The sequence below is a fragment of the Bufo gargarizans genome, chromosome 7 (assembly GCF_014858855.1).
Source record: "Bufo gargarizans isolate SCDJY-AF-19 chromosome 7, ASM1485885v1, whole genome shotgun sequence".
Taxonomy (NCBI): Eukaryota; Metazoa; Chordata; class Amphibia; order Anura; family Bufonidae; genus Bufo; species Bufo gargarizans.
In genome coordinates, this window is record NC_058086.1 from 129,142,759 (window position 1) to 129,154,902 (window position 12,144).

General features: G+C 47.6%; 1 protein-coding gene across 1 annotated transcript in view; it reads left to right on the top strand.

Annotated features, from left to right (window-relative positions):
• Positions 1 to 7,139: 7,139 nt before the first annotated feature.
• STXBP3 (syntaxin binding protein 3) overlaps positions 7,140 to 12,144 on the top strand; it is a 59,623-nt gene continuing 54,618 nt past the window's right edge. Inside the window, exon 1 of the mRNA XM_044300707.1 lies at positions 7,140 to 7,295. Within this exon, the coding sequence (XP_044156642.1) occupies positions 7,256 to 7,295 (40 nt within the window). The 5' untranslated portion in view covers positions 7,140 to 7,255. The remainder of the gene's footprint in view (positions 7,296 to 12,144) is intronic.

Below are 12,144 nucleotides of genomic sequence, written 5' to 3' on the forward strand. Positions count from 1 at the left end.
CAACTATAATGGGATCTGCTAGCGTTCAGCCAGATACTAATAGGTAAGCAATGGGTATGCTGATCCTGCTGTGGTAAAATTGTGACCGCAGTGTGATACTATTGTATATCCCAACTGGACTCTCAATCACCTGTCTCATGGTGAAGACCAAGGTCTCATCCCTAATCTGTCACATGCGAGTGTCTACTAGAGCAGGACAGTGAGCGAGAGTTTTGCAGAGGATGGAGATTAAACCTTACGTGTGTGGTGCCATGACACTATGAGTTGCTATGAATTGCGGATCCGCAAAAAAAACGGATGACATCCCGTATGCATCCGTTTTTTTTTTGCGGATCCGTTTTTTTTGCTGAGCCATTGTAATAATGCCTATCCTTGTCCACAAACTAGAAAAAAATAGGACATGCACTATTTTTTTTTGCGGAGCAACGGAACGGACATATTGATGCGGACAGCACACGGTGTGCTGTCTGCGTTTTTTGCGGACCCATTGAAATGAATGGGTCCGCATCCTATCCCCAAAAAAAAACGGAACGGACACGGAAACAAAATACGGTCGTGTGCATGAGGCCTAAATTGTGAGAACTTAGTAAAGGTGTGTTGAGACATGATCCTGAAACAAAATCCGTGGCAAATCTGTGACCTACAGGGCATGCTGTATATTACAAGGGAATCTGTCACCAGTTTTATGCTAGCCTATATGAGGGCAGCATAAATTGGTGACACAGACCCTAAGGCCCATTGAAGACGAGCGTGTCCAGATTAGGTCCGGATGCGTCCCGATGCATTGCGGCAAACCCGCACGAGTAGGTACGCAATTGCAGTCAGTTTTGACTGCGATTGCATTCCGATGTTTAGTTATTATCGCGCGGATGCAATGTGTTTTTCACGCGCGTGATAAAAAACTGACTGTGGTACCCAGACCCGCTTGGGATTGGTGTTCTGTAGATTGTATTATTTCCCCTTATAACATGGTTATAAGGGGAAATAATAGCATTCTGAATACAGAATGCTTAGTACAATAGGGCTGGAGGGGTTAGAAAAAAATAAATTAAAATAATTTTACTCACCTTAATCCACTTGATCGCACAGCCGGCATCTCTTCTGTCTTCTTCTTTGAGGAATAGGACCTTTGATGATGTCACTACGCTCATCACATGGTCCGTCACATGATCTTTTACCATGGCGATGGATCATGTGACGGACCATGTGATGAGCGTAGTGACGTCATCAATGGTCCTATTCCTCACACAACAAGACAGAAGAGATCCCGGCTGCGCGAACAAGTGGATTAAGGTGAGTTAAATTATTATTTATTTATTTTTTAACCCCTCCAGCCCTATTGTACTATGCATTCTGTATTCAGAATGCTATTATTTTCCCTTGTAACCATGTTATAAGGGGAAATAATAAAGATCGGGTCCCCATCCCGATCGTCTCCTAGCAACCGTGCGTGAAAATCGCACCCGATTCGCACTTGCTTGCGGATGCTTGCGATTTTCACGCATCCCTATTCACTTCTATGGGGCCTGCGTAATAGAGCATGCTGCGATTGTCACGCAACGCACAAGTGATGCGTGAAAATCACCGCTCATGTGCACAGCCCCATAGAAATGAATGGGTCCGGATTCAGTGCAGGTGCAATGCGTTTACCTCACGCGTTGCACCCGCGCGGAAAACTCGCCTGTGTGAAAGGGGCCTAAGAGATACACTGGGCCTGTCATACCCTCATTCATCTTCATCTCTTTTACTGCACTGAGCCCCAGGGAGCAATGGCCAGAGGTAGGATACCATGGCACAACTACACTACACCAGGTCCACTGCCACTCCCATCATCTACACTGGCTCCCACGGGGCTCGCTGCAGGTGACATACTTGAATTGATCTAGACGTTTTGCTAAAATCTGTTTTGAAGAGCTGTAGCATGAGCCAAGTGCTGGAGCTATTCAGCACTGAGCATCCGCAAGCGAATCCTCATGTCCCGTGTCCCATGGTTCACCTCCGCCACTACTAGGAATAGCGCACTCTGTACGGAGCGGACCCCCGTTCTTGGCTCTCTGGAGCTGTTCATTACAGATTGTAGCAGAATAACTGAGCCGATTCCAGGGGCTGACTGGGAACTTAACGTAGCCCCGGAACAAAACTAAGGGTACTTTCACACTTGCGTTGCTGGATTCCGGCAGGCAGTTCCATCGCCGGATCTGGCAATCTGTATGCAACGGAAACCATTTATAGACGGATCCGAATGCAGATACGTCTCACAAATGCATTGCAATACCGGATTCGTCTTCCCTGTGTCTTCTGGAAAAACAGAGCCGGTATTTATTGATTTTTACATTTTTAAAGGTCTGCGCATGCGCAGAATGAATCCGTCAATGCGGCACTAATACATTACAATAGAAAAAAATGCCGGATCTGGAAAGTGTTCAGGATTTTTGGCCGGAGAGAAAACTGCAGCATGCGGCGGTATTTTCTCCGTCCAAAAAATGTAAGAGGGACTGAACTGATGCGTCCTGAACGGATTGCTCTCCATTCAGAATGCATTAGGATAAAACCGATCATTTTTTTCCCCGGTATTGAGACCCTGTGACAGAACTCAATACCAGAAAAGAATAACGCAAGTGTGGAAGTGCCCTAAGAGTGGCCCCATGTTGAAAGCAGCTCCAAATTTACAGGAACACCAGTAGAGGGGCCAAGACAAGTAGGTGGGGTCGGCACTGCTATAGTGCAGCACAACCTACCTCCCTAGTGTCCTGCTGTCCTGAGGACAGTGAAAATGTTTGATTCAGGAGGGCAAAAAGAGGCCACTGGCCGGGTACATAACCGCCTCCGGACCGCCTAACGCAGATTCGCGGTCCGGAGGCGGCAGCTGTAGGCAGAGTGACGCATATACGCGCTCAGCCGGCCCGCACATGCGCATCGCGGCCCGGCATTTCTTCCAGGGGGGTCGCGTCATCAGCTTGCCAGCCAATAATTGTGGCTGGCAAGCTGATGATTTTTTAAAAATCCAATCAGAAGCCATATAGCAGATCATATTAGTAAATATGATGTGTTATATGGCTGCCTGCTCCTCTGCTGGTCCTTTTGGTCGGTTGGATCCAGCAGAGGAGCAGGCATCACAGTGAGTAGCACCAAACACTACACTTTTGCCCCAGATCACCCCAATTAACCCTTTGATCACCCCTGTCAATCACTAGTGAAAGGAAAAAAGTGATCAGTGTAAACTGTCATTTTTTTTTTTCACTGGTATTGACCGTTAGGTTTTAGGATAGTTTAGGCCCCTTGGTTAGGTAGTTTGGCGATCGGTTAGCGCCCAGCCCACCGCAGTCCGTTATTCGCTGATTAGCGTATCGCTAATCAGCATTTGTACTTTTATAGTATCTGTAAGTGATCAAAACTGATTACAGTCAGATCTATAATAGTATTAGTGTCACCTTAGTTCGCCCTCCACCCAAAACGCAGTGTTTGCCCGATCAGGCCTGATCGGTCGCCCACACGTGCGTTCGCCCACGCCCGCCCCGCCGCAGTGACAAAAAATTTTTTTTTTTTGATCACTGCACATTCACTTTACACACACTGCGGCGATAAAAAAATCAGTTTTGATATTTTTTATCAACCGCAGCGGCCTCCGGTACTTCGCTAGCCTCCCATTTGTAAGACAGGCTTGCTTTTTTTTCTTGGGTAGTCTCAGGGAATACCCCCTAAATTTAGTTGCCCAAATGTCAAACAGGGGGTATTCTTCTGAAGAGGCCTACAGGCTTCTGACCCAGTCAGATGAGGAATGGGAACCCTCATCTGACGAATCCAGTGGGTCAGAATACGAACCTGTAGAAAGCAGTGGCTCTCTGATCCAAAGTTCGGACGAGGAGGTTGAGGTCCCTGATACCACCAGGCGTACCTGGCCCCGTGTCACTAGACCACAGGTTGCGCAGAATCCACTTCAAGGGCAGCAGAGTGGGGCTGACGCTGTCGGATTACGTGGTGAGGCATACACCAGCAGCACAGCCCTCCCTGGACCTAGTACCAGCACTGCCGTACAACCTGGTGAAGTAGCGAGCACCAGAAGGGCAGTTGAAGCTGGTACGGTGGCACGATCCTTCCTCAAATTTCAGGAAGAGATCGAGAACCTCCTGTATCCAGGAGGTTCCGTGGCCCCATCCACCAGTGTAGTTAGCCGTCTACACGAGCGACATTTCCCCAATGTCGTTGCCATTACCTCAACCCAACCGTCACCCCGAAAAAGATGTTGTGTCTGTAGCAGGAGTGGAATAAGGCGTGACACATGCTATTTCTGTCCTGACTGCCCTGACCACCCTGACCTATGCTTTGGAGAGTGTTTCTGGAAGTACCACACACAGGTACACCTTAGCATAGGGATCACATCTCACAGGACAGGCACACAGGGCTATTAGGGCCCATTCACTCACAGCAGCTGCAAACCTCTCCTTTCACCTGGGACAAAGTGCATAATGTACTTCACCACATCTCTGGGCGATTTGCGCTTTGCACATTGTCCCATGGGAAAGGAGAGGTTTGTCCTATAAAGGTAAAAAATAAAAATAAAATCACCAGTAAGCAAAAAGGTTAATGTTCAGTTCCAAAAGTTAAAGTTTATATGTTTTGTTCAAAAGTTAATAAAATTATTGCGTTGTGGCCTGTTTTTTTTACCTTCCAGGTGGACCAACCGATCGACTAGCTGCAGCACTGATGTGCATTCTGACAGAAGCATTGTGCTGCTGTCAGATTACACGCAAGTCGGTGTATGCGGCGCTGCAAGACGAGATTTCTCCTCTGCAGTAAAAGATACGTTTGCCGATGCATACGAGCTGAGGAGGAGGCAGCGTTCCTATGCTTTGGCAAACACTTTGTATATAAAAAAAAAATAAAAAAATCCCGGCAATGATTTATTCATCCACATCGATTGATGTGAATGGAGAAATCTGGTTTGCCAGGGCATACGAGCTAAGTGGGTATGGATGTTGGGCGGAGCTCCTATGTCCTGGCAGACGCCTTTCCCCTCCTTTTTTTTTTTTGGCAGAGATTTTTTCATCCACATTGATCGATGTGAAATCTGTGCCGTTCATTTTTTTCTTTCAGCCCAGAGGCTGAACGGAAAAAAGAAATCTCATTACCCAAATGCTCAATATAAGGAGAATAGCAGAAACTCCTAATGCTGGCCATACATGTAATGATTGCGGAGACCCTCAAATGCCAGGGCAGTACAAACACCCCACAAATGACACCATTTTGGAAAGAAGACACCCCAAGGTATTCGCTGAGGGGCATATTGAGTCCATGAAAGATTGAAATTTTTGTCCCAAGTTAGCGGAAAGTGAGACTTTGTAAGAAAAAACAAAAAAAAAATCAATTTCCGCTAACTTATGCCCAAAAAAATTAATTTCTATGAACTCGCCAGGCCCCTCATTGAATACCTTGGGGTCTCTTCTTTCCAAAGTGGGGTCACATGTGGGGTATTTATACTGCCCTGGTATTTTAGGGGCCCTAAAGCGTGAGAAGAAGTCTGGGATCCAAATGTCTAAAAAAAGCCCACCTAAAAGGAATTTGGGCACCTTTGAGCATCTAGGCTGCAAAAAAGTGTCACACATGTGGTATCACCGTACTCAGGAGAAGTTGGGGAATGTGTTTTGGGGTGTCATTGTACATATACCCATGCTGGGTGAGATAAATATCTTGGTCAAATGCCAACTTTGTATAAAAAAATGAGAAAAGTTATCTTTTGCCAAGATATTTCTCTCACCCAGCATAGGTATATGTAAAATGACACCCCAAAACACATTCCCCAACTTCTCCTGAGTACGGCAATACCAGATGTGTGACACTTTTTTGCAGCCTAGGTGGGCAAAGGGGCACACATTCCAAAGTGCACCTTTCGGATTTCACCGGTCATTTTTTTACAGATTTTGATTGCAAACTACTTCTCACGCTGTAGGGCCCCTAAAATGCCAGGGCAGTATAACTACCCCACAAGTGACCCAATTTTGCAAAGAAGACACCCCAAGGTATTTTGTGATGGGCATAGTGAGTTCATGGAAGTTTTTATTTTTTGTCACAAGTTAGTGGAATATGAGACTTTGTAAGAAAAAAAAAATATCATCATTTTCCGCTAACTTGTGACAAAAAATAAAAAGTTCTATGAACTCACTATGCCCATCAGCGAATACCATAGGGTGTCTACTTTCCGAAATGGGGTCATTTGTGGGGGTTTTCTACTGTTTGGGCATTGTAGAACCTCAGGAAACATGACAGGTGCTCAGAAAGTCAGAGCTGCTTCAAAAAGCGGAAATTCACATTTTTGTACCATAGTTTGTAAACGCTATAACTTTTACCCAAACATTTTTTTTTATCAAAGACATGTAGAATAAATTTAGCGAAGAATTTATATATGGATGTGGTTTTTTGGCAAAATTTTACAACTGAAAGTGAAAAATTTCATTTTTTTGCAAAAAAATCGTTAAATTTTGATTAATAACAAAAAAAGAAAAAATGTCAGCAGCAATGAAATACCACCAAATGAAAGCTCTATTAGTGAGAAGAAAAGGAGGTAAAATTCATTTGGGTGGTAAGTTGCATGACCGAGCAATAAACCGTGAAAGTAGTGTAGTGCAGAAGTGTAAAAGGTGGCCTGGTCATTAAGGGTGTTTAAGCTAGCGGGGCTGAGGTGGTTAAAGGGGTGATCCAACCGCTATAATGACCCCTGCAATGCCCAGGCCCCTTATATAGGGTATACTCACCCCGCTCCCTGATCCCCTATGGCTGCCGCTGCATCTCAGAACATTGGGGCAGCCAATGGCATCGCAGGTAGATGCAGCGGTGGCTGTGAGGGGATCAGGAACCACGCAGGCATTGGGGGGTCATTATAGGGGTTGGATAATGATTCTCCCAGAGTAAGCTGCAGGGTGCTATGTACTCCCCCAGGAATTATCCCAGCAGGGTTTATGGCCAGCCCGCTCAGCGCATAGCCTCAATGCAGCGGTACTGCCCCTTGACCGTGCACAGAAACACAACAGCGCCTGCGCAGACAGCGACTGACCCCCACCAAACCCGTAATGAAATGTAGGCGGGTACTCGGGCCGCCATTTTCTCGGAGTCATTATTTGCAGACAGTAAATTTCCCTAGCAGAGGCTGAGCAGTGCCGAGCGGAGACGTATCTGCCCGTCACTTCAGTTCCTTCCCACAGGCCCAGAAGCGGTTCCAGAGCTGAGCCCGGTGCCAGTGACGTTGGTTCTGGCAACAGATATGACGACTGATAGGGGACTGAAATATACAGCATGGCAGAGTGAGTAGATGGACGGGTCACCACTGGGTGTACACTGAGCTCAGATGACGTCACAGGACGTCACTTACAGCCCCCTTCACACACAGCGGTTGTTATAGCTCCAGTATAGTCCAGTACTGGTGGAGAGGGGGACATTTCCTGCCCAGCCTGTGTGTCAGTGGTGTCTGCAGCTGTGGGGAGACTACAGCTCCCATCATGCTGAACATTGCAGACCACTGCCGAGCTCATCTATAGGAGGACGTGTATGTGCTCGGAGTGCACCATGGTATTAAGGGCTGGCACCTATTTACACGTGTCCACCGCCCGCCTACATTGGACCCAGTGTAGAAAAGTAAAACTGTTCCATTCCCCATATTGGGATGTTCTGTGCGATCACAGAGAACATGGCGGTGTGTGTGACGCTGGTGCAGGATTCTGGCGGTATTCCCTAGATTGCATCAATGCAAGAATTGACTGGAGGCTACAAGATAACATTGGCCAAGCCCTTAAAGGGGTTTTCCACTCTTCAGATATTAATGATCAATATTAGGTCAGTGGGGGGCCAATCAGCTGCTTTCGTCAGAGCTGGCAGCAGAAGGCGCGTCTGCGGTATAGAGGCTGTGCTGGGTTACATTCACACGGGAAGCGAGCTGCGGTACGCTGGCAATGCCCACCACACAATGGCCGCAGCCTTCTGCTTCTGGCTCCGTCCATTATTATTTATGGCAGATGCTGGATGTCAGACCCCCATCAATCTGATATTGATGGACCTGTATGGAGAATAATTTCTAGAGTGGAAACCCCTTTTATATGCTGGCTCCACGATCCTAAGGTACGGCCACTCTGTCAGGTTTCCTGATCAGTAGAGGAGTGCTGGCTCCACCGATCCTAAGGTACGGCCACTCTGTCAGGTTTCCTGATCAGTAGAGTGCTGGCTCCACTGATCCTCAGGTACGGCCACTATGTCAGGTTTCCTGATCAGTAGAGGAGTGCTGGCTCCACCGATCCTAAGGTACGGCCACTCTGTCAGGTTTCCTGATCAGTAGAGTGCTGGCTCCACTGATCCTCAGGTACGGCCACTATGTCAGGTTTCCTGATCAGTAGAGGAGTGCTGGCTCCACCGATCCTAAGGTATGGCCACTATGTCAGGTTTCCTGATCAGTAGAGGAGTGCTGGCTCCACCGATCCTAAGGTATGGCCACTATGTCAGGTTTCCTGATCAGTAGAGTGCTGGCTCCACCGATCCTAAGGTATGGCCACTCTGTCAGGTTTCCTGGTCAGTAGAGTGCTGGCTCCACCGATCCTAAGGTACGGCCACTCTGTCAGGTTTTCTGATGCCGTTTTGGAAGCCAAAACCAGGAGTGAATTCATAAAAGAGCAGTCCATTGTATTTTCTCTCCTATGATCCATTCCTGGCTTCCTGCATCAGGAAACCTGACGGAGTGGCCGTACCTTTAGGCTACCTGCACATGATTCAGATTACATATGGTTTTTCCTAGCAGATATTTGTGCAGAAAAATTTGCAAAGTGAATGAGATTTCTCAAATCTCATGTACACTTAGTTTTTTGTGTGTGCGGAAACATGATTATAAAATCCGCAGTGATTGTGCGATTCCGCAGCTTATATGTAATGGTTTTCCCCATAGACTTTTAATGAAGTTGTTAACCTAAACAGAAAACCTGCAACAAAAACTGCATAAAAATCACACACAAAATGCACCAAAACCGCGATAAATGGTGCAGATTTTTATGATTTGGATTTCATAGGGATTTTCTGCATACCAATCCGCAATGTGTGCCTGACCCTGGGTTCACACCTGAGCGTTGCGCAAACGCGCGTTTTTGTCGCGTGTTTTTATGCGCGTTTTTTGTAATAGTAAACGCGCGTTTGACGCGCGTTTGTGTCATTGACTGCAGTGTCCTATGGCCACAAACGCGCATCAAAACGCCCCAAAGAAGCTCAAGTACTTCGTTCGTACGCTCTGTAAAACGCCCAGGTGTGAACCATTCCCATAGGGAAGCATTGGATTTCATGTCTTGAGCGTTTTACAGCGCGTTTGAACGCGCTGTAAAACGCTCAGGTGTGAACCCAGGGTAAAGGTACGGCTGCGCGGTCAGGTTTCCTGATCCTGGTCGTATCTGTCCTTTTACAGTGGTTGCAGTGACAACTGTACGAGTGTCATAGACGCCTCTACAGGAAATTTTACTAAAAAAAAAAAAAAAACACCCAAAAGCCTTTTTTTTTTTTTAATGCACTTATATAGCGCTACTATATTCCGCAGCGCTTTACAGCCATTATCATCGCACGCTGTCCCCAGTGGGGCTCACAATCTAAGGTCCTTATCAGTATGTCTTTGGAGTGTGGGAGGAAACAGAGTACCCGGAGGAAACCCACGCAAACACGGGGGGAACATACAAACCCTTTGTCCTTGGCCAGATTCACACCTAGGACACCAGTGCTGACCACTGAGCCACTGTGCTGCCCACACATGAGACTTTCTCTGCTGTATACCGTCGTGCCCTGAACGGCAGACATGATGATCAGAACTCCCGGCCGTGTCATACCACTTGGGTCTTCATCTACCATTGCAGCTTGCCGTACATCATGCCCACCTGGTGCTCTGCATGTTCACACTGACTAAGCCAGGGGGAGGTCTTTCTGCATCAGCCAATGAGCTGCGACCTGTCAACACCGCCAACCAATAGGAATTGGCTTCTAGTGTCATCTCAACCTGACCAGTAGGGGGCCACGAGGTGTAGAGAATTGTCACTGTGACCTCTTGTAAACCTTGAGTTGTCTGTGGCGTGTCCAGAGTGGGCATGCTGGGTATTGTGGTTCTGCAGGGTGGATTTCCACAGTCCACGGTAGTGGTGTATGGCGGTGTCATAAATGAATATCTGCATGTACCATACTATGTGCCGCTCTCGTATCAGACTTTATTGTACTTGGCTGCTTGCAGTAGTGAAAACCCTGGTGCCCCCCAAATAGCGATAGTTATAGTGCCCCCATAACATTGCTGTCCCCAGGGCCCCCTAAAGAGCGATAGTTACAGTGCTACCATAACAGTGCTGGCCAGAGTCCCGCAAATATAGCAGCAGCTTAGGTACAATGCCACAAAATAGTAACAGCCCTGGTACCCCCCTCCCTAAATATTGACTGCCACAGTGCCCTCTTAAAGTGCCAGGAACGGTGCTTACTGTCATGATGGAGCTGGCATTGGCATTCAGCAATGAATGGCAGCAGGAACTGGAGTTCAGCCCTACAGCTGGCACAGCAGCGTATACTTCCCTATCTTACTGCTGCTGGACCATTCCACGCACCACTGTGAGACTGCTGTGGAGGAAGACGCCTGTGCAGTGGTGCCTCCATCTTTATCACTACTGGCAGTGGAGTGGTGGCCTGGCAGGGTAAGCAGGCTCTTGTAAGAGGTGGGTAGTGGGCACTAGTGAACGATTTACCCTGGGTGGCACTGGCTAGGGTAATAAGCCCCTGGACAGGTATATTCAAAAGGTAAAGCAAAGTTGCAAATTTTATTGTTACTGCCATGAAAATACAGGACACATTGCGGTAGTTGCAGACTCGCAGTATAATATTTGTGGCAGTCACAGTAAAACAGTGAGTTGACTGCACTGTCTGAATTTATCCTAACACGGTTACTGAGGCGACTAGGGGCTGGAGGTACAGCATTAGTTACTCTGAGTTCCTCCATCCCATCACTGATGTCACTTTACCACAGTGCCACCAGACACCACTGCTGCCTCCAGTCCTCCAACTGTTACCCAGTGCCACCACCAGACCTCTCTGCTCAGTTGTCAGTGTGATGAGTTTTGCTCGCTCTACTGCTCAGGTCCCTCAGTGACAGATCCGGTACCTCCAGAAAGGTAGAGATTCAGTCTTAGGGTCCATTCACACGTCCGCAAAATGGATCCGCATCCGTTCCGCAATTTTGCGGAACGGGTGCAGACCCATTCATTTTCAATGGGGCCGGAATGTGCTGTCCGCATCCACATTTGCGGATCCGCACTTCCGCATCCGTGCTTCCGTTTCCGCAAAAAAATAGAACATGTCCTATTCTTGTCCGCAATTCCGGACAAGAACAGGTATATTCTATTAGTGCCGGCAATGTGCGGTCCGCAAAATGCGGAACGCACATTGCCGCTTTCCGTGTTTTGCGGATCCGTGGCTCTGTGTATCCGCAAAACACATTGCGGACGTGTGAATGGAGCCTTAGGGTACTTTCACACTTGCATTTTTCTTTTGAGTTCCGTCCTAGGGGCTCAATGCCGGAAAAGAACTGATCAGTTTCATCCCTGTGCATTCTGAATGGAGAGCAATCCGTTCAGGATGTCATCAGTTCAGTGACTGGACGGAGGAAATACCGCAGCAAGCTGCAGTATGATCTCCATCCAAAATGCCTGATCAGTTGCCGGAATGGCATTACTTTACATTGAAATGTATTAGTGCCGGATCCGGCATTAAGAAACACATAAAGGACGGATCCTGAAAACTGAAAAAAAAAGATGGATCCGTCTATCGCATGACAGGCGGAGAGACAGATCCGTTCTTGCAGTGCATTTGTGAGACAGATCCGCATCAGAATCCGTCTCACAAATTCTTTGAGTCACATCCAGATCGGCGGATCCGGCAGGCAATTCCGACGACGGAACTGCCTGCCGGATAACACTGCCGCAAGTGTGAAAGTAGCCTTATCTTCTCTCAGATTTTCTGCTGATGCATGGAAGACCGTTGTGGAGTAGACGAGTGATGGCAGAAATGGCAACATCTTAGGCTACTTTCACACTTGCGGCAGGACGGATCCGACAGGCTGTTCACCCTGTCAGATCCGTCCTTCCGCTGTTTCGCCGGACC